This window comes from Chiloscyllium punctatum, chromosome 39 (assembly GCF_047496795.1).
Source record: "Chiloscyllium punctatum isolate Juve2018m chromosome 39, sChiPun1.3, whole genome shotgun sequence".
Lineage (NCBI taxonomy): Eukaryota > Metazoa > Chordata > Chondrichthyes > Orectolobiformes > Hemiscylliidae > Chiloscyllium > Chiloscyllium punctatum.
The window spans coordinates 56,546,169-56,570,230 of NC_092777.1; the positions used below are offsets into that span (position 1 = coordinate 56,546,169).

The 24,062-nt window shown below is 41.8% G+C and overlaps 1 protein-coding gene across 2 annotated transcripts in view; it reads right to left on the reverse strand.

Moving 5' to 3' along the window:
- LOC140464080 (alpha-N-acetylgalactosaminide alpha-2,6-sialyltransferase 2-like) overlaps positions 1-24,062 on the reverse strand; it is a 105,558-nt gene that overhangs the window by 56,447 nt on the left and 25,049 nt on the right. Inside the window, exons 2-3 of one of the 2 annotated variants that reach the window (XM_072558770.1) lie at positions 1,679-1,759; positions 1,408-1,526 (exon numbers count right to left, since the gene is read on the reverse strand). In XM_072558770.1, coding sequence (XP_072414871.1) covers positions 1,408-1,508 — 101 coding nt within the window. In that variant the 5' untranslated portion in view covers positions 1,509-1,526; positions 1,679-1,759. The remainder of the gene's footprint in view (positions 1-1,407; positions 1,527-1,678; positions 1,760-24,062) is intronic. The other variant, XM_072558771.1, reaches the window with a different exon arrangement.

The following is a 24,062-nucleotide window of genomic DNA, read 5'->3' on the forward strand; positions in this document are numbered from 1 at the left end:
GATAGCCATCAAGGCTGAATCTTTAAGAATATTCAAGGTTGGGATAGACAGATTTTTAGTGAGAAATTGGGGGGGGGGGGGGAGGAAAGAAAAAAAAGAGGAAAGTGGAGTGGAGGATTATCAGATCAGCCAGGATCTCATAAAATGGAGAAGACTTGATGGGCTGAATGGCTGACATTTACTCCCATGCTTGATGATGTTGGGTTGTCGCAGAGTTTACAGGATATCTCGGTTGCTGGAGCAACCTCCTGTGTTGATGTAGACAGTTCAGAATGAACATAAACAGGAATCTATCAACAGGCTGGTTAGGAGCTGCAGGTACCAAAATCTTTCAGTGCTAGAAACAATTTGCAATGCTTTTTTTTAAAAAGATTAGATTCCCCAGAGTGTGGAAACAGGCCCTTCAGCCCAACAAGTCCACACCGACCCTCCAAAGAGTAACCTACCCAGACCCATTTTTATCTGACTAATGCGCCTAACATGATGGGACAAGTTCCTGCACAAGTTTGGATTGTGGGAGGAAACCTGGAGGGAACCCACACAGACACAGGGACAATGTGCAAACTCCACCCAGCCAGGCAGTCACCCGAGGGTGGAATCGAACCTGGGTCTCTGGCACTGTGAGGCAGCAGTGTTAACCATTGAGCCCACATGCCACCCTAAGAATACAGGGAGAAAGTGAGGACTGCAGATACTGGATAGATCAGAGTCGTCCAGTGTGGTGCTCCTGATGAAGGGCTTATGCCTGAACCGTCGATTCTCTTGTTCCTGGAATGCTGCTCTGCTTTTCCAGCACCACACTCTCAACTCCAAAAGGTATATCCGCAGCAGGGGGTACAGCTCTATATTTGGAAACATTTCATCATTTCCCTGTTCCAATGGAAAACTTGCAAAATGTCTATAACTCAGACAGAGATTTCAGATTGAGCAGTGGACAAAGTAACGCGGCATCTCTCCCTACACAGAAACTTTTCGGACTTATCCTCTGAACGGGAACATACCGTTTCCTGGTTCTTGCGAAAAATAAATTACATTTAAACATAAAATCAAGTCGAACAAAGGAAAAACGGAACAGATGGAACACAAATGGGGAGAAATGTTAACAGTAACTTTTTTTTTGATGTGGGGTTGAAGAGGAGGAGATACATTTATCCGCAAACTACAATAAAAAGAAACATTCGCAGGTCGATGATTGGAAATAACGAATAACAATCCGATTGTTGAGCGGGTGAACGGATTGAAATAACCGAACAGAACAGGGACCGGGGACTATTAGGAAGTTGATTTAGTTTCACGTTAGGAACAGCGAGGGAACAGACTGGATAAAAAGGAATATTGCACAGTGCAGGTCAGTAACAGCCACAGAGAGAGAGAGGGAGAGGGTGACAGACAGACAAGAAGTTGTACCTGATCGATGATCCACTCAGAAAGAGAAAGTACACCAGAACGGTCATTAGCGAACCGAAAACCAGAATAAAATATTTTTGGACAGACGTTGACATCTTCATTTCAAACTCATCGATCAACTTTAGAGAGAGAGAAAAAAAACATGTGAAATTGGAGAAACCAAAACACCATTTTGCAACTCACACCACACCTTTTCCCTCCCCCGAACTCGTTGTTAAATCGGAGAGTTCCAGTTCACACGTTAATCTCCACATCTCCTTCATATCCTTACCTTTGAGCTCAGGGATCAAGTGTCACTGTGAGGACCTGGTGCACGGAAACCGTTTGTAAACGAGAAAGGAAAATGCTATGTCTATATAAGAGAGAGGGAAAGTTTCCTAGTCAGTCATGTGATAGAAAGGTGCTATCAATTGCTACACTATTGATTACTCCAAAGACCCAAATAACCTAACAATCCAGGTTCAAATCCTGCCATGACAGAGTTAACAATCTGATCATCCCTGAAAAAAAAATTGTTCGTTGTGAATTGTCAAAAAAACCCCACTAATGTCCTTCAGGGAAGGAAATCTGCTGTCTTCAACTGGTCTGGCCAATATGTGACTCCAGAAACACAGCAAGGTCTCAACAAAAAAATTAAATCTACCTGGCATTGACCGAAACACTGGAAATTCCAACCCTGTAATGTTCTCCTCATTAACATCTGGGGGCTAGTGCCAACCTCGAAAGATTTGTCTCACAGACCAGTCAAGCAACAGCCTGACATGGTTATACTGGCAGAATCATACCTTACAATGTCCCAAACACTACCATTACCAGATAGACAGCAAAAGGTGGCAGCACTAAGGCATACAGTCAGGAGGGGGGTTCCTCTGGGAGTCCTCAACATTTAACCTGAAGCCATGAGACTTCATGGGGTCCGGAGTCAATGTGGACAAGGAAACCTCCTGCTGTTCACCACCTACCATCCTCCCTCAGCTGATGAATTAGAACTCCATGTTCAGCAACACTTGCAGAAAGCATGGAGGGTGGAGAGGGTGCTAAATGTACTCTGGGTGGGGGATTTTAACATCCACCAGCAAGAGTGGCTCAGCAGCAGCATTCCTGATTGAGTTGGTCAGGTTCTAAAAGGACACAGCTGCTTGACTAGAGGGACCCAACAAGAGGGAAAAACATACCAGACCAATCTGCTGGCTGCAGATGCATCTGTCCATGACAATATCAGTAAGAATAAACAGTGCACAGTCCTCATGGAGACAAAGTACTGCCTTCACATTGAGAGTACCCTCCATGTGTTGTGTGGCACTATTGCCATGCTAAATGGGACAGTCTTCGAACAAGATCTACCAACTCAAGACTGGGCATCCATGAGGCGCTTGGGCCATCAACAGCAGCAAGATTTTACTCCAACACAATCTGTAACCTCAAAACCCAGCATATCCCCCACTCAACCATTAAATCAAGCCAGGGGATCAGCCCTGGTTCAATGGAGAATGCAGGAGGATATACCAGGAGCAGCAACTGAAGATAATGTGTCAACCTGGTGAAGCTACCCAACAGGACTACCTGTGTGCCAAATAGCATAAGCAGCCAATCATAGAGTTAAATAAGGTAAAAACAATGACTGCAGATGCTGGAAACCAGATTCTGGATTAGTGGCGCTGGAAGAGCACAGCAGTTCCGGCAGCATCCAAGGAGCTTCGAAATCAATAATCCTATAACCAACAGATCAGATTTAAGCTCTGCAATCCAGCCATATCCAGTTGTGAATTGAGGTGGACGATTAAACAACTCACTGGAGGAAGCAGCTCCACAAATATCCCATCCTCAAATGATGTAAGAGCCCAACACATCAGTGCAAAAGATAAAGATTAGATTCGATTCCCTACAGTGTGGAAACAGGCCATTTGGCCCAACAAGTCCACACTGACCATCCGAAGGGTAACCACCCAGACTCATTCCCCTACATTCATGCCTGACACTATGGGCAATTTATCATGGCCAACTCACCTGACCTGCACATCTTTGGGCTGTGGAAGGAAACCTGAGTACCCGGAGGATACCCTCGCAGACACGGGGAGAATGTGCAAACTCCACACAGAAGTCACCCAAGGCTGGAATTGAACCCGGGTCCCTGGCACTGTGAGGCAGCAGTACTAACCACTGAGCCACCATGCCGCCCATTGAAGCATTCACAACAATCTTCATCAGCGTGCTGACTAGATGATTCATCTTGGCCTCCCCCAGCAGTCCCCAGCATCCCAATACCAGCCTTTAACTAAATTTGATTCACTCCTCAGGAAATGAAGAAACATTTGGAAGCACTGGATACTGCAAAGGCTATGGGCCCTGACAACATCCCAGCATATAGTTCTGAAGACTTGTGCTCCAAAACATCAGAATTGGAGGTGTTTGTTGATGATTTTACAATGTTCTGCACTATTTACAACTCCTCAGATACAGACACTGTCCAATGCAACAAGATCTGCACAATATTCAGACCTGGGTTGATAAGTGACAAGTAACATTCATGCCACACAAATGCCAAGCAATGACTATCTCTGATAAGAGACAGACAAGCTAACACCGCTTCCTGACACTCAACGGCATTACCATCACTGGATCCCCATTATCAACATCCTGGGGATTACCATTGACCAAAAACTCAAACAGCACATAAATACAGTGGTTACAAGGGCAGGTCAGAGGCTAGGAAATTGTTGTGAAAATGTATTGAAATGATGACCAGATAATTTGTGGCTATTTTAAGTTGGAGCAACGTTTGTTTAAAAAGTGGATTGACTGTTCACTCAGTTGGAAGTGGGCGATTTGAGATCCAGCCCCAGGATGCAGAGCAGGGGGGAGATCCTCCTCCTACAGGACCTTTACGACAGCCTTTGTCAGACTGAGGCCCTCAATCTCAGCAAGCCCATAGAGGGTTACCAGTCCCATGACACTACCATCATGCCACCATCTGCCCCACCTCCCTTACTATATCATCCGTAGTTTGAACAGTCAGCCAAATATAAAAACAATTTCTGTTGTTTAGCAAATTTCCAGCAAAGATGAAACAGGTATTTTAAGAGGCATGAGCAGTTATTGAAGCATGAATGAACATGCTCTTTAGAACCCAAAGTTTGAAAGCAGGAAAACATGGATTTGGCCAAACAACAGGAACACTTCCTTAATAAAACATTCTTATAAATTCCAGAAAATTAATCCTAAACAGAACTGCCCAAATGCAGCTAAGAACAGTAATTCAAACAGATTTGCAGTAAATCAAATGTGTACTAAAAAAGATTTGCAGAATGGATCAGAAAGTTTCTTTGGGTGTGAGCTAACTGGAAAGAAGCAACTAAATATTGGGTAAGATTAGGGGTTTTAAAATTAGTTACAGGACCTAAAATTAGTTACAGCATGTTTCACAGGAGACGACACCAGTACCGAACTCCTCAGATCTTAAAATGCCACGTAAGTGGAAACAACGTCTCCCTCATTTTGAAGTGTACTACATTATTGAGCAAGCACAAATAGATAGGACATCACTTCTATTTGATGCTGTGTTCCTTAAATGATTCGCTGCTCAGATACAGTCAGTTCTTCTTTAACATAATGGTTGCATTCTTATGCAAAACCAGAGTTACAGAAAAATCACACTTTAGAAACAGCGATCAAAGTGTCGGCGCTGTAATCACGTTACAGCCAACACACATTTTAAAAGTTTGCACTTTAGAAACAGCATCCCCAATTTGTCAACGGTGTTACAGTAAATTCATATTGATGAAACATGGGTTGTAACAGAATGACCTGTACACTGTTCTGAAAATGTTACATCCTGCAGGGCTGGTCACATAGCCTGTAAAAGCACAGGGAAAGTATTGGATCATGATGGAGAGGCAGGCAGGGTAGTGTGATTGTTAATAAGGTAGGCTGGGGGATGGAGCGGACAGGTGCGAAGGAAGATGGACAGGTGGAACTCAGTTCAAGAGGGTGGTGCCGAGTTGGAAGGTTGGACCTGGGATGAGGAAACTGGTGAAGTCGACGTTGATGCTGTAGAGTTTGAAGGTCGCAAGGTAGAAGAGGAGGCATTCTTCCTTCAGATTTCAGGTGGCTTGGATTTGGCAGTGGTGGTGGTGGTTCAGGACTTGCAGAGGAGTTGAAGTGGTCGGCCAAAGGGCGGTGGGGTAGATAATTGATTAACTGGTCTTTAATGCTACAACCATATAAATGCTGTATGGTTTAGAAAAAGATAATGGTATCTCAGGGAAAGATAATCGTATATCAGATACTTTGACAAAAGCAAATATTTAAGAAAACTCTCAATATCAAATTGGACTGGTGTAAAATTATTTTTATGGAGGTTCCTGTGCATTCGATGTAATCATATTGTTAGTCATCAGAAATAATGAGAAAAAATGGTGACAGAAAATGTAAGTGCTTCTCAAAAATACCTTTCCATGGGAAGAAAAATGATGAAAATTTACAATATGATATCATTAATTGGGAATTTGGATTCTAAAGTGGTGCAAAATGGGATTTCTATTTTCAGGCAAGGTTCAGAAAGTTATTTACAACAGTCCTCTAAAGTAATCGTAGGATTTAAACTAATTAACTCAAATAGCTACCAATGTAATAATTACTGTTGATTATTGAATTTCATGTTTAATAAAACACAGAGAAGGCAGATGTCCAGGTGCTACAATAAGGTTTCGGTTTAGGAGATTAGATTTTTTACCAGGTATGGGGCAGCTATCAGAACCAGAATTCCCAAAACTTTCAGATCTGGAACGATGTCTTTAAATTATTTTTAATAGTTCAAGTAGATAGGGCTTTTTAAGAAGTTTAACTAGGCAAGTCACTGTGTTAGCTGATGTCTGTATATTAGAGACAGACAGTAACAGGAAGATAGCTGGTGAATATCAGCTGTGTGAGAAATTTTGGAATGAATAGAAGAGCGATACTTCATTGGCATGGTGTGTCTGTAAAGGTCATTGTTGGGAAAAATGTTGAATTCTTCATTTATGATAAGATTTTAAAAAAATATTCTTAGATAGAGTCATAGAGATATACAGCTTGGAAGAAAACTCTTTCGGTCCAACTCATCCATGCCAACTAGATATCCTAACCTAATCTAGTCACATGTGCCAGCACTTGGCCCATATCCCTCTAAACCTTTTCTATTAATAAATCCATCCAGATGCCTTTTAAATGGTGTAATTGTACCTGCCTCCACCACTTCCTCTCGTAGCTCATTCTATAGACACCCCACCCTCTGTGAAAAGGTTGCCCCTTAAGTCCCTTTTATGTCTTTCCCCTCTCACCCTAAACCTATGCCCTCTAGTTCTGGACTCCCCTAACTGAAGGAAAGACCTTGTCTATTTATCCTATCCATGTCCCTCATGATTTTATAAAACTCTATAAAAGGTCTCCCCTCAGCTTCCGACACTCCAGGGAAAACAGCCCCAGCCTGTTCAACATCGCCTGTAGCTCAAATCCTCCAAACCTGGCAACATCCTTGTAATTTGTTTCTGAACCCTTTCAAGTTTCACAACATCTTTCCGATAGGAGGGAGATCAGAATTGCACACAATATTCCAACAGTGGCCTAACCAATGTCCTGTACAGCCGCAACATAACCTCCCAACTCCTGTACTCAATGCTCTGACCAATAAAGGAAAGCATACCATACACCACCTTCACTATCCTATCTACCTGTGACTCCACTTTCAAGGAGCTATGAACCTGCACTCCAAGGTCTCTTTGTTCAGCCACACTCCCCAGGTCCTTACCATTAAGTGTATAAGCCCTGCCCTGATTTGCCTTTCCAAAATACAGCACCTCGCATTTATCTAAATTAAATTCCATCTGCCACTCCTCAGCCCACTGGTCCATCTGATCAAGATCCCATTGTAATTGGAGGTAGCCCTCTTCGCTGTCCACGACACCTCCAATTTTGGTGTCATCTGCAAACTTACCAACCATATATCCTATGTTCACATCCAAATCATTTATATCAATGACAAAAAGCAGTAGACCCAGCACCGATCCTTGTGGCGCACGCGGGTCACAAGGCAACCCGCAGCACCACCCTCTGCCTTCTATCTTCACGTTAGTTCTGTATCCAAATAGCTAGTTCTCCCTGTATTTTCCATTTTGTAATACATTTTTTTCTGTTTAAAGTATGTTGACATTAATAAAGTTTACAATAAATCAACCCATGGTAACCAAATTGCAACTTCACGGTCAAACAAGCCAGGCTTCATTCTAATCAGACTCGCCCAATATTAAAAATGATCCGCAATTGTAAGAGGTTTCTCTTGAAAGAATAATGATGATGGTCACATGATTAACTGGAAGTAACTTAATGTGCAATTATTAAAAGGAAACTTATCAAATTGGAGAAACACCCATGCCATCTTGGTACTGTCAATGTATCTTACACTCATGGCAACAGAGTTAGATGAGAATGTTGTGGCTGCAATGTTTGCCCAGGAAATGATAACGATAGCTAGAAGTACAGCAAGGATGAGTGGGTTAACAGCAGGTTTCATCGAAGAGAAACTTCCCCAGCCACATGAACCATACATGTCTCCCATGCCCACTTTTCAATTTTAATTGGGATTCCAAGGAAACTGGCTCTGGACACAAGCATTAGTGCTGCCCGCTTCTGGATCCAACGTCAGGAGCAAAATGCCACAGACAAAATACCAAAGCAGTCACCAAGAAATCCCATTGGGAATTCAAGATGGAAGTCTTTTCCTTACGATTTGGTAAGAATGTGAAACCCACTACCATGGAAAGTGTCAAGTAAATTGGTAATGATGCCTTTAACAGAGAACTAAGCACACATTGAGGGAGATAGAGATGTAGGGTTATAATAATAGATTTAAATGAAAAGAAAAGGCCTGCATGGTGGCTCAGTAATTAGCACGGCTGCCTCACAATACAAGGGACCCAGGTTCAGTTCCAGCCTCGGGTGACTGTCTGTGTGGAGTTTAGACACTCTCTCTATGCCTGTGTGGGTTTCTTCCAGGTGCTCTGGTTTGCTTCCACAGTCCAAACGATGCGCTGGTTAGGGTGGATTGGCCAGGCTGAATTGCCCACAGTGTCCAGGTATGTGCAGGCTAGGTGACTTAACCATGGGAAATACAAAGTTACAGGGATGGGGTGGGTCAGGGTAGCATGCTCTTCAGTGGGTCAGCATGGACCCAATGGGATGAATGGCCTGCTTCCACACTGTAGGGAATCTAAATGATTCTGCGAAAAGATGGGAGGAGGCTCGGCTGTTGTATAAACACCAGCATAAACTGGTTTGGTGAAATGGCATGTCTTGACACTGTATAACCGAAGTCACCTTATGAAGAATTGAATGTTATTACACAGTCAAGTTTCTTACAAGGCCACACAACTTGCAACTGCCAATAGTGAAAGACAACATGTTTCACACTAGGATAAAGACTTAGCTTCATCTTGAAACTTTGTTAATCAGTTAGTTGTGTACCAGAATGAAGCTAACAATTTGAACATCCTGCATCTAAAACAACATTTTTCCAATCCCATTCGAACTTCTGCTACACTCACTAAAGCAAAAGCTATAATTAACTGATTAGGTTAAGGCCACTCAGGATAAATAACAAAAACAATTAAGGAAAGGAGCTGGTATCACTGAAATAGTGATCCAGAAATCTCAAGTTAGTGCTCATGTAATGTTAACAGATTAAATGGAAATCACTCTCTGAACATTAATGTAATGTTAAAAAGAGATAAACTGCACTGACTGAACATTCTGGAAATGGACTGTCTAACCATTTAGACAGTCATTTGCTACTACTCCCCTACTGAATTTAAACTAAATTCAGCCCCCTCCATTCAGAAATATTTTCTAGCCATCCCCTGAAGCTAGGTATGTCACGCCTGCATTGTCTTGGGGAATCACTGAATCAGGAAATTGTTTGCATAATGATTCTCCAGGATTTGGGCATTTACATTATCTCAGAGGATGACCTCATCTTATCATTGTATCTGGTGTAATTAGTCACTGAGAAGCTGGGGGTTTTCTTGAGTGGCATATGACTATGGGGGAGTGGCCAGAGCATCTGTGAGCATTACCAACTGACTTGTATAAAGGGGATGTGTTTCCTTAGTTCAGGGCTTCTTTGACTTGACTTTGCACGCCTGCGAGGAGAGTCAAAAGGGTTACCTAGTTTGTATAGGCTTTAATAAACTTTAACTGTTTGCAGAAGTTAGTGTGTGCGAATTGCATCTCATGTGTGAAACCTCAGGAAAAGAACCTGGTACGCAGGAGACATGGGGTCAATTTCCACACAACAGTTGTGTGGAATTCAATTTCAATGTGGAAGTCTGGAATTCCCAGTTAGCCTCAGTAGTATGATATTTTTGTTAAAAGCCCAACCGGTTCACTCATTTGCCTTAAGGAAAGAAAGCTGCCACTCTTGCCTGGTCTTACCTACACCTGACACAGCCACGTGCTTAACTCTTCAATGTCTTCCATTAGATTAGATTATCTTTAGATTATATTAGATTACTTACAGTGTGGGAACAGGCCCTTCAGCCCAACAAGTCCACACGGACCCGCCGAAACGCAACCCACCCAGACCCATTCCCCAACATTTACCCCTTCACCTAACACTACGGGCAATTTAGCACAGCCAATTCACCTGACCTGCACATTTTTGGACTGTGGAAGGAAACCGGAAGACCCAGAGGAAACCCACACAGACACGGGGAGAATGTGCAAACTCCACACAGTCAGTTACCTCAGGCGGGAATTGAACTCGGGTCTCTGGCGCTGTGAGGCAGCAGTGCTAACCACCGTGCCACCCTTATCTACAAGCCACTCAGTTGTATTGAATGTGCAAACATATTTTTAAACTTCTTTTCATAACAATTTCTGTCTGGTAAGAAATTCACTGCATTCTGTGTTAAGAAGCAGAAACTAATCTTTTGAAAAATCCATATCACAAAGATAAGGTCACAACAGCAGGAAACTTCAACATTAAAATTGCAAATAAACAATCTAGCTGTCCTCGTTAAATTGATTGCACAATTTTATTGATGTAAAAATTGTGATCTAACAAGCTAGATTTAGTGTGCACCAGACAAGAATGATTGCATGTGATAATCGAGATTGTGTTTGGACAGACTTTCCTAACTAAACTTCTGTAGAAACAGACAGAGTGACGCAAGTGCAGAATTGTCTGCTTGGCTGCATTTATCACGATATTTGATCTCCGTGGGGGAGATGCTGGCATTATGATAATATCGCTCACGATCTGGAGAACCTGGTAAATGCTAGGGGGATAAAACACTGAACTGTGGATGCTGGAAGTCTGAAACAAACGATAGAGAATGCTGGAGAAACTCAGCAGGTCGAAGCAGCATCTATGGAGAAAGAGAGCGAATCACTGGATTTCAAGATGCGGCTAAATCCTGATGTGAAGTCGGGAGTCGAAAGTGCTGTGGCCTTGTAAAAAAATTGACTGACTATCTAATTACATTAATAACAGACAGAGCTAATGTTTCAACTGGCTGGGTGAAATGGCATGTATTGTATGTAACGGCATTGTATTGCCTAAATGCATCACCTCATATTTGTCTGGATAGAACTCCATCTGCCACTTTTGCGCCCAAATCTCCAGTCTATCTATATCCTCCTGTATTCTCTGACAGTCCCTTGTGCTTTGTGCTACTCCACCAATCTTCATGTCATCTGCAAAGTCAATGTATATGACATCACCAGCCCTTCCTTCATCTATCAACTTGGTCAATTCCTCGAAGAAATCTATTAAGTTGGTAAGGCTTGATCTCTCCTGCACAAAACCATGTTGACTATCACTGATAAGCCCATTCTTTTCTAAATATAAATAGATCCTATCCCTCAGTATCCTCTCCAGCAACTTTCCCACCATCAACGTCAGGCTCACTGGTCTGTAGTTAGCCGGAATATCCCTACTACCCTACTTGTACAGGGGGACAACATGAACAACCTTCCAGTCCTCCGGCACCTCACCGGTGTTTAAGGATGCCACAAAGATATCTGTCGGGGCCCCAGCTATTTCCTCGCTCGCCTCCCTCAGCAACTTGAGATAGATCCCATTCAGTCCTGTGAATTTGTCCACCTTAATAACCTCTAGCCTACCCAACACATCTTCCCTACTTATGCCAACGTGATCCAGACTAATCAAACTTCTATGGCTAATCTCAAGTATCATGTTCCTCTCCTCAGTGAACACTGATGCAAAGTAATCATTCAGAATCGCATCCATTCTCTCAGGTTCAACACACAGCCTTCCTTTACTATCCTTCAGTTGACCAATCCTTTCTCTAGTTACCCACTTGCTTCATATATAAGAATAAAATGCTTTGGGATTCTTCTTAATTCTGCTTGATAAAGCTATTTCATGACCCCTTTTAGCCCACTTGATTCCTCGTTTAAGACTTGTCCTATTCTTCCGATATTTCTCCAGGGCCTGTTCTGTTCTTAGCTGCCTAGAACTTATGTACGCTTCCATTTTCGCCTTGGCTAGTCGTAAAATTTCTCCAGTCATCTACGGTTCACAAATCTTGCCCTTACCATTTAACCTGAGGACCACCAGACCTCAGGTGAGGGAAAAGGTTGAGAAGGAGAGTCCTTCATAGTAACCTCAAACCAGTGATGGGAATTGTACCCACACGGTTAGCATTACACAGCTCTGTAAACCAACAATCCAGTCAACAGAGCTGAACCGATTCCCAGTTCATAGGCACAGAGGTCAATTATAACACTTAGACTCCCATATTGGCCATCTCAGAAAGGGATTTGAATTGGAGTCTTCCAAATGTGCATTGGCTGGACTTTGAGCAGCTGAATCCAGAGAGTCTTTTCGTGACAAGATGGTCCTTGCAGCCAAGGCATGGATAGTGCATCTAGAGACAGCAACCTCAGCAATCATAAACAGTGCTTGTTTCTTCAAAGCTACAGTCTGACCTGATCAACCACCTACACATCCATTACAATTATATAGCCCAGGCTCAGATGTTGACACTTAGGCAGTTTTAACTTTGTGTTCCTCATGGTGACAGCAAGTTCAAGGCGTACACGGTATTTTTGGCATCCAGCCTCAGCACTGAAGTTGAGATAGAGCCTATGAGGTTTGCATCTCCAACCTAATATCATCTCGCTCCTCAGGACAGCAGCTTGCACCATGCCAGTGCAATGCTTTCAATTGCACACATCAGTACAATCTTTCTGAATGCAAATTATCAAATTTCCAACCTACTCCATTACCCAGTCACCAGACTGGTTTATTCTGAATGTGCCTGAGACGACATCTGCATGGATTAGATCAACTGTCTTTATGTTTAATAATCTCCACGGAGGATGTTCAGCTTTGCAATTTTGAGTTGGGTGCAAAGTTACAACTAAGTCAGCATTTTTTTCCTGTATACATTACAACACGTTTATTGTAAAACTCAGGATCTTAACACTAGGGTTCAAACAGGTGAGGTTAACGCAAATACTTATCGGGTGAAGTAATTTCTTCTGTTAAGACTTTAACATAGCTCTCTTCAAAAGCGCTCATATTTAATGGATGTACAAATTCCACCTTGTTATACTCTCTGCTTTGATCATGTCAACCAAGGAGGCAAAATGGTCAAGGACAGAAGTCATTCAAATATTCATGCATTACAAAAAGGATACTGCTTCCAGCTTTTTAAATTCAACATGTTTTCATTGACATACAATAAGTGACACATCAGCAAAAATGAATCTATTTATGCTCCTCCCTGCTCTTCCCAAGAGACTATGCCACTCACAAATTTCTCTCACCAAATTAAGTGTTATAATTCCAGCATTGCCTTTATCTGCTACATGAATGATTTTTATAAATGTATTCTTATAACATTAAAACTGTAATGAAATAATCTCAGGATTTTATTATGGAACCGTTGCAAAGAAGTGGATAGGACTGTGGTCCCAATCAGCAGCATTGTGCGATGTGTAAATGTCACACTGTTGTACAACTAGCGTCAGGCTCAGAATAGCGTTCTCCAGCACTGATATTTCTGAATACATGTATCTAGTTTCTCTGACAAATAACCAACACCCAACCTGCTTTAACAATATTGCACCATCACCCAGTTTAGTTTTTGTTTAACTCTTTCATAGGATATGGGCAATGTTGGTACAGTCAGTATTTATTGCCCTTGAGTTGAATGGCTTACTGGGCCATTTGAGAAGGCAGTTAAGAATTAACCATGTTGCTGTGGGTCTGCTCGAACACGGTGACCAAAATAGACAAGGACAGCCGGTTTCCTTCCCTAAAGGACATGAGTGAACCAGAGGAGGTTTTGTTTACATGGTCACAATTCAGACCATAGAAACAGGAGTGGGCTATTCAGTCCCTTAAGCCTGCTCCACCACTCATTGAGACCATGGCTGATCTGTGGCCTAATTCCATACAACTGCCATTGGCCCATTTCCCTTAATATTAGACTAGCTTTTAATTCCAGATTTATGAATTGAATTTAAATTCTACCAGCTGCCATGGTGCAACTCAAACCCAAGTCTCCAAAGTATTAGCCATGGATTACATGTCTAATTGCTAAAAATCACACAACACCAGGTTATAGTCCAACAGGTTTTTTTGGAAGCACTAGCTTTCGGAGCATTGCTGCTTCATCAGGTAGCTATGGAGAATAAGATTGCAAGACACAGAATTTATAGCAAAAGTTGGTTAATTATCAAAGTAATGACAATTTTTTAAATTCAAAGTTTTTGCATTGATAAAGTGTTAATATGACAAAAGCTGATTTGTTTTGGCAGTATCAGTCAATAGAACTTACTAATATCCTTTCAACAAGTTAATTTTTGTAACAAATTATATTTGTCCAATCCTCTTGTGACAATACTATGGCTTTAAGAGGTGTATTTGGTCCTGTTTTTTGTTGTGGTTCTGTTCGCCGAGCTGGGAATTTGTCTTGCAAATGTTTCGTCCCCTGTCTAGATGACATCCTCAGTGCTTGGGAGACTCCTGTGAAGCGCTTCTGTGCTGTTTCCTCCAGCATTTATAGTGGCCTGTCTCTGCCGCTTCCGGTTGTCAGTTCCAGCTGTCCGCTGTAGTGGCCGGTATATTGGGTCCAGGTCGATGTGTTTGTTGATAGAGTCTGTGGATGAGTGCCATGCCTCTAGGAATTCCCTGGCTGTTCTCTGTTTGGCTTGCCCTGTAGTGGTAGTGTTGTCCCGGTCAAATTCATGTTGCTTGTCGTGCAACTCGCTTCACAGGATGACAAGCAACATGAATTCGACTGGGGCAACACTACCATTATAGGGCAAGCCAAACAGAGAACAACCAGGGAATTCCTAGAGGCATGGCACTCATCCACAAACTCTATCAACCAACACATTGACCTGGACCCAATATACCGGCCACTACAGCGGACAGCTCGAACTGACAACCAGAAGCGGCAGAGACAGGCCACTATAAATGCCGGAGGAAACAGCACAGAAGCGCTTCACAGGAGGCTCCCAAGCACTGAGGATGTCACCTAGACAGGGGACGAAACGTTTGCAAGACAAATTCCCAGCTCGGCGAACAGAACTACAACAACGAGTACCCGAGCTACAAATCTTCTCCCAAACTTTGTCCTGTTTTTTTTAAATGATGAAGAAAGGTTGAGACAGAGGCTGAGCCCTCTGCTTCAAAGCCCACAAAGCAACAGCTTTATGGAGAGTTTTTCTTGTAGTCTTCACCTGCTCAAGCAGCAGTCCTCCAGAAACCATAACCTGGTATTGTGTAACTTCTGACTTTGTCCAAAACAGTCCAACACTGGTTTCTCCACATCATGGCTACCAACAAAACAATGGAAGCAGTTTGAATGGATGGGGTCATGCTCCCACAGGACCAGGAATTTTTGTTGTAGTTTCTCAGTAGCAGTTGGAGGGGTCTTGAAGCTGGGTTTGGAAGCTACAGTACATCTCTCCCTGCCACACACACACGTTTGCTCTTGATGTTTTTCCTTCTGGACTGAAGATTGCATGCAAGACCATCTATTTTGCTGAATTTGTCTTTACCAAGGGGCCGTTTACGGGATACTACTAAATTCGAACAATTACTGTTTAGAAATTAAATAATTCTATTAAGTCTTCCAATAGAGTAAAGTTGTTCCAATTTCTTTTGTGGTGTTTTAACTACACAGTATATGAATAATGTGTGTTTTGCTTTAAGACTGGTTTGACCAACCGAACTGCATTCTAAGAAAATAAGAAAAGGTTAGGGTCTAGACCATCCTCATAATATATTTTGCCGGGGTTTGGTGTGGTTCCTAGCAAACGCAATACAATGCACCAATCATGAAATCAGAAACAAATCAACCTTGGGTTCATGACAGACAGGTCATGCTTCACAAATCTTTTGGAATTCTATGAAGACATTTCAAACAAGGTGGACAATGGGGAATCAGTGGATGTGGTGTACCGAGACTTCCAAAAGGCTTTTCATAAGGTTCCACATATGAGGCTGCTGCATAAAATCAGGATGCATGGTGTTAGGAGTAGAGTATTAGCTTGGATAGAGGATTAATTGACTGACAGGAAACAAAGAGTGGGGATAAAGGAGTGCAATTCTGGCTGGTGATCAGTGACCAGTGATGTCCCTCAGGGATCGGTGTTGGGACCGTAAGTATTTACAATTTATATAGATGATTTGAAGTTGTGGACCAAGGTACGGTATCAAAATTTGCCAATGATACTAAGATGAGTGGCCGAGTAAAGTGTGCAGAGGACTGTGAAACTTTGCAGAGGAACATAGATACATTGAGCGAGTGGGCAAAGATCTGTCAGATGGAAGACAATGTTAGTAAATGTGAAGTCATACATTTTGGTAGGAGTACAGAAAAATAGATTATGACTTGAATGGTAAAATGTTGCAGCATGCTGGATTTGCAGAGGGACCTGGGTGTCCTTGTGCATGAATCACAGAGGATCAGTCTGAAGGTACAACAAAGTAATTAAGAAGGCAAATGGAATTTTGTCCTTCATTGCTAAAGGGGTTGAGTTTAAAAGCAGGGTGGTTATGTTGCAGCTGTACAGGGTGCTGGTGAGGCCATACCTACAGTACTGTGTGCAATTTTGGTCTCCTTACTTGAGGAAGGACGTACTGGCACTAGGAGGGGTACAGAGGAGGTTCACCAGGTTGATTCCAGAGCAGAGGTATTTGGCTTACGAGGAGAGACTGAGTAATTGGGATTATATTCGTTGGAATTTTAAAGAATATGGGGGGGTCTTATAGAAACATAAAAATGTGAAGGGAATAGATAAAATAGAAATAGATAGGATGTTTCACTAGTAGGTAAGACTAGGACAAGAGGGCGTGGCCTCAAGATTAGAGGAGGCAGGTTTAGAACTGAACTGAGAAGGAACTTCTTCACCCAGAGGGTTGTTAATCTATGGAATTCCTTGTCCAGGGAAGTAGTTAACGCTACATCAGTAATTGCTTTTAAAGCTTAAGGTAGATAATTCCTTTATTTTTCAAAAAAAGTAAGGATTATGGTGAAAATGTGTGTGTTAAATGGAACTATGATCTAATTGAATGGTGGAGGAGGCTCTAAGAGACAGACGGCCTACTCCTGCTCCTAGTTCTTATGTTTTTAAGAAGTTGACTTTGGGACAATCTTTGTGATACATCTGGTTTGGCACCATCACAACAGGTGATCTCCAGCTCCTATGATTTGTTTCAGTGATGTCATCGCCCATCTTAAATTTAATCCCTTCCCTCAAATGGGCACACTTCTCTAAGCTGAGTCTGTCAGGATGTTGATTTGAGTAATTAATCACCGACATTGTGTACACCCAAAGATGAGCTTGGCAGTGTATTTATAATTTGATTTAGGCATCTGTAACAGCTTTTAAACATAGTTTTTCAATAGCTTTCTGGGAGAAGGCATAATATTCTATTTTCTTTAAAGCACCTCCAATACCTAATTTGCTTAATGGAGAACTAAAATGTGAATTTTTAAATTCTGATTAATCCACTTTTTTTTAATATAATTCACTAGTGCTTTCCCTGTTGTACATTCACTTCTGTTCAGACTATCCCCTCAGGTTTAGTATCACTAACATATTAGAATGAGACACTTACTGCTTTTCCTTCGTGTAGAATAGTCACTGCATAAATTCAAATCATTGTATTGCTCTTTGATTGCATAAGGTCCAGTGAATCTTGCTTTTAAAATGTTCCCCAGTGACATATAACAATATTAACACATTAACATCCAGCAACAAAATGCCACATCTTTGGTCTTCTTGTCTCCATCGGCTTTCATTGCCTGTTGAGCACTAGTCAAATGCTTCTTGACCAACTCTCACATTTTGGTTAGTGTTTCTTGGAAATGTGACAAAGATTGGGAGTGTATTCTCAAAGCTTTTGTCTACAAATATTTCAAACTTAACTTAAATGGCTCCTCTTGCCTCATAACCACTTTCAAGGTAATGAATCATGTGGATTTGTTTGAGGCATCTCCCATGGCAAACAATAACAAAAGGAATTCCTTTATTTCATTGGACTCTTACCAATATATTCTGGTCATTGTGTTCCCCAAGGTTGATGCCTTTCCTTCAAATGTTCCTCAAGTGAGACTTTGTGAATGATAAGCACAAGATGGATTTTTTTTTATTCCAAGACTATTATTCTTTTGAATATCAGTGACCTAGAATTTGAACCTTGATCTGACTATTTCTTTGGGTAATACTATTTTGTGAAAAATTGAACTAACTCCCACACTACCATTTCTAACATAGCTTTCCCCAAAAGGCACTAACTCAGGAAAGCTTGACAAAACACCCATAATTGTTCAAAGATACTGAGTCCCTGCAACTGGTTTTACTTAGTGACCCTTGACAATTTGTTAAGGTCCCATTAAAAAGTTCTTCAAAAGCCTCACATTGGAATTCTAGATGTTGGTTTAATTGACAGTTGGGATTCCCTCACTACCTAACACATATGGGATAGAGTCATACAAATATACAGCTCAGAAACAGACCCTTCGGTCTAACTCATCCATGCTGACCAGATATCCTAACCTAATCTAGTCCCATTTGCTAGCACTTGGCCCATATCACTCTAAACCCTTCTATTCATATACTCATCCAGATGCCTTTTAAATGTTGTAAATTGTACCAGCCTCCAGCACTTCCTCTGGCAGCACATTCCATACACATACCAGCCTCTGCGTGAAAACGTTGCCCCTTAGGTCCCTTTTATATCTTTCCCCTCTCACCCTAAATCTATGCCCTCTAGTTCTGGATTCCCTTACCACAGGGAAAAGACCTTGTCTGTTTATCCAATCCATGCCCCTCATGATTTTATAAACCTCTATGGTCTCCCCTAAGCCTCTGGTGCTCCAGTGAAAATAGCCCCAGTCTATCCAACCTCTCCCTATAGCTCAAATCCTTCAACCCTGGCAACATCCTTGTAAATCTTTTCTGAACCCTTTCAAGTTTCACAACATCCTGCCAATAGGAGGGAGACCAGATTTGCATGCAATATTCCAAAAGTGGCCTAATCAATGTCCTGTACAGCCATAACATGATGTCCCAACTCCTAAATTCAATGCTCTGAATGATAAAGGAAAGCATACCAAACACCTTCTTCATTATCCTATCTACCTGTGACTCTACTTTCAAGGAGCTATGAATCTGCACTCCAAGTTCTCTCCCTAGGACCTGACCATTAAATGTATAAGTCCTGTTCTGATTTGCTTTTTCAAAATGCAGCACCTCGCATTTATCCAAAATAGACTCCATCTGTCCACTACATCTCTAATTTTGGTGTCATCTGCAAACTTACTAACTATACCTCCAATGTTCACTTCCAAATCAAAATTTCACCACATCTTTATATAACCCTGGTAAATAAAAATGATTTTGTATTTTGGCTTGTACTTTCCTAGGATCTAGATGACCTTGGAATTTTATGAGCCATGCATTGGATTTTGTTACCATAGTCAGGTGGCACTACCACTGCCCATTCCTCATCAACTGGTCATAGAGTCATACAGCACAGAAACAGACCCTTCGGTCCAACCAGTCCATGCCAAAGATAATCCCAAATTAAACTATTCCCACCTGCCCCCTCCTGGTCCATATCATTTCAAACCTTTCCAATAATGTACTTATCCAAATGGCTTTTAAAAGTTGTAATGGTACCCACAGCCATCACTTCCTTAGGAAGTTCATCCCACCCTTTATTTAAAAATTTTGCCCCTCATTTCTTATAAATCTCTCCCCTCTCACCTTAAAATGTGCTCCTAGTCTTGAGATCCCCCATCTTAGGGAAAAGACACCTATCATTAACTATCTATACCCGTCATTATTTTATAAACTTCTTTAAGGTCATTTCTCAACCTCCTACCTACCAGTGAAAAATGTCCCAGCCTTTTCTTACAACTCAAGCCTTCCAGAGATGGCAAAATCCTGATAAATCACTTCTGAACCTTCCCCAGCTTAATAACATCCTTCCTATAACTGGATACAGAATTCCAGAAGAGGCCTCACCAATATCCTGTACAACCTCATCATGTTGACCTAACTTTTCTATTCAAAGGACTGATATTTGAGCTAGCCTCCATTTCCTCATTGGTATTTTATTTTTAATGCTAAGGTATTCTTCAAATTCAATTTGAGTCAGTTATTTGATACAACTTCCTCACTTCAGGATCCATCTGTTGCCTTTAAAGAAAATGGGCTAGATACATGAAGCTCAGTTTGCTTAGTCTCCTTTTGTCCTTTTCACTAGGTTTTTGAAAATAATACCAGATCACGGAATTAACTCATCACCTCCCTTTTTACAGGCTTCTCTTGTTTAATCTATCGATCTGACACCCAGTCACAAAACAGGGAAAATAAAAATCAAGATGTTCTTCCTGTAGCATCTTAGAGTCATAGAGATGTACAGTATGGAAATTACTTCCACTGGTTGGGCCACCATCTTTGATGATATTTTCAAACTAGCCAGGCCATTCCACAAGATAAAATCAAGTCCTCCCACAGGAATTTGTTGCACTATTCCAATTACAATCTAGTCCTTTCCAAAGTCAGTCGTTATTCCAACTCTGTATTATGGCAATCTCCATGCATACCTTCAATTAACATCTTCAGTTAACTCAGGAATACAAAATTGCAACATTAGCCAGCATTAGTGACTGACAAACTCCAGAATCTCTCATGCCTTTATTGGTTTACTTCCTTGTTTGGAAGCATAAGGAATTACTTTTCCCTTTGAAATAAAGTATTTACAAACTCCAGTTATCTGATTATCAGTCATCAAGGAAGAATGAGCTTGATTGTTCTCTTCCTGGTAGACTTTGATGAAAGATGCTCCACCAACATTACTGCCGCTGATTTAATACCCATTCTCTGGAGGATTCCATAGGCATTTCTACCGCTGTAATTCTTATAGAGACATACAGCACAGAAAGAGACCCTTTGGTCCAACCCACCCACGCCAACCAGGTATCCCTGACTAAACTTGTCCATTTGCCCATGTTTGGACCATTTCACTCTAAATCTTTCCTTATCATATATCTATCCAAATGTCTTTTAAAATGTTATAAATGTGCCTGCATCTACCAAAACCTCTGGCAGTTCATTCCATATATGCACTATCCTTTGTGTAAAAAATATTGCCCTCAGGCTGACTTTAATATGAAGGGCTTTTGCCTGAAACATCGATTTTCCTGCTCCTTGGACCTGCTGTGCTTTTCCAGCACCACACTCTCTAATCTCCAGTATCTGCTGTACTCACTGACTTTAATATATCCAGAGTTATCACAATGTAAGTAAGTATATTTTTTTTTTAAAAACACTTTTATACTCCTGCCAAACTCCTTTATTATTTGGTGTCTTTCTGATTGTTTCCAGAGATTTTCTACTCCGCCAATTTCTTTGTTATTTTCCACTTATCTATTTCTCCACGTGTAGTTGTCTGGGCAATATATCATTAGCGTCTTCCAGAACTGCTGCTTCTCTGATCACCCATAACTGATGCTTATCTCAAGATGAATGTGGAGGAACTGGTGTTGGACTGCTTATGCCTTGGGACAGATTTATTACCTGGAAGGGGCTACACAAACACAGGTTGTATTGTTGGATTTGAAAAAGGGAGGTTGGAAATTTCAAAATCAGGTGCTGTTTAACTAGAAAATAATGTGAGCCAGTGAGTAGAAGAGTGCTATGTGAAGGACTCAGAAAGTAGAGTTCTGAATGGCCTTGCGTTTACCAAGGGTCAAAAGGTGGGGCACCCAGAAGTTTTTTGCAATAGTCAAAGGCCTGACTGAGGACTTCAGCAGCAGATAAGCTGTAGCAGATTAGACATGTTGTTACAGCAACAGAAATAGACTTAAACCCAATAACAATATCAAAGGAACAATTCATCTGTTTCACATGTTTTGAAGGGGTCTGAGCTGATCCAAAACCATATAGACAAGAGGTGCAGGAGTAGGCCATTCTGCCCTTCGAGCCTGCACCACCATTCAATATGATCATGGCTGATCATCCTTAATCAGTATCCTGTTCCTGCTTTATCTCCATAACCCTTGATTCCACTATCCTTGAGAGCTTGAAACAACTCTTTCTAAAATGAATCCAGAGACTGGGCCTCCGCTGCCCTCTGGGGCAGAGCATTCCACACAGCCACCACTCTCTGGGTGAAGAAGTTTCTCCTCATCTCTGTGCTAAATGGTCTACCCTGTATTTTTAAGCTGTGTCCTCTGGTTCAGCACTCACCCATCAGCGGAAACATGTTTCCTGCCTCCAGAGTGTCCAATCCTTTAATAATCTTATACGTCTCAATCAGATCCCCTCGCAGTCTTCAATACTCAAGGGTATACAAGCCCAGTCGCTCCAGTCTTTCAGTGTAAGGTAGTCCTGCCATTCCAGGAATTGGCCTCGTGAACCTACGCTGCACTCCCTCAATAGCCAGAATGTTCTGGAGACCAGAACTGCACACAATACTCCAGATGTGGTTTCACCAGGGCCCTGTACAGCTGCAGAAGAACCTCTTTGCTTCTATACTCAATCCTTCTTGTTATGAAGGCCAGCATGCTATTAGCCTTCTTCACTACCTGCTGTACCTGCATGCTTACCTTCATTGACTGGTGTACAAGAACACCCAGATCTTTTTGTACTACCCCTTTATCTAAATTGATTCCATTTAGGTAGTAATCTGCCTTCCTATTCTTGCCAAAGTGGATAACCATACATTTATCCACATTTAGCTGCATCTGCCATGCATCGGACCACTCACCTAACCTGTCCAGGTCACCCTAACATCCTCCTCACATTTGACCCTGCTACCCAGCTTAGTATCATCAGCAAATTTACTAATACCATCTTCTATATCATTAATATATATTGTAAAAAGCTGCGGTCCCAGCACTGATCCCTGCGGTACCCCACCGGTCACTGCCTGCCATTCCGAAATGGAGCCGTTTATCACTACTCTTTGTTTCCTATCAGCCAACCAACTTTCAGTCCAAGTTAGTACTTTGCCCCCAGTACCATGCGCCCTAACTTTGCTCACTAATCTCCTACGCGGGACTTTATCAAAAGCTTTCTGAAAGTCCAGGTACACTACATCTACTGGATCTCCCTCGTCCATCTTCAGAGTTACATCCTCAAAAGATTCCACAAGATTAGTCAAGCATGATTTCCCCTTCGTAAATTCATGCTGACTCTGACCTAACGTGTTACTACTATCCAGATGTGTCGTAATTTCATCCTTTATAATAGACTCCAGCATCTTTCCCACCACTGAGGTCAGACTAACTGGTCTATAATTTCCTACCTTCTCTCTCCCACCTTTCTTAAAAAGTGGTACAACATTAGCCACCCTCCAATCCGCAGGAACTGATCCCGAATCTATCGAACTCTGGAAAATAATCACCAACGGATCCACAATTTCTCGAGCCACCTCCTTCAGTACCCTGGGATGTAGACCATCAGGCCCCGGGGACTTATCAACCTTCAGAACTAACAGTCTCTCCAACACCAATTCCTGGCAAATATAAATTCCCTTCAGTTCAGGTCCTTCAGCCGCTGTTACCTCTGGGAGATTGCTTGTGTCTTCCCCAGTGAACACAGATCTGAAGTACCAATTCAATTCTTCTGCCATTTCTTTGTTCCCTGTAATATATTCCCCTGTTTCTGTCTTCAAGGGCCCAATTTTAGTCTTAAACATTTTTTTGCCTTTCACATACCTAAAAAAGCTTTTACTATCCTCCTTTATATTTTGGCCAGTTTACCTTCATACCTCATTTTTTCTCTGCGTATTTCCTTCTTAGTAATCCTCTGTTGTTCCTTAAAAGCTTCCCAGTCCTCCGTTTTCCCACTTATCTTTGCTATGTTATACTTTTTCTCTTTTAACTTTATATGTTTCTTAACTTCCCTCATCAGCCACGGCCACCCCTGCCTCCTCATAGGATCTTTCCTCCTTTTTGGAATGAACTGATCCTGCATCTTCTGCATTATACCGAGAAATATCCGCCATTGTTCCTCCACTATCATCCCTGCGAAGATATTGCACCAATGGACTTTGGCCAGCTCCTCCCTCATAGCTCCATAGTTCCCTTTATTCAACAGAAATATTGTCACTTCCGATTGTA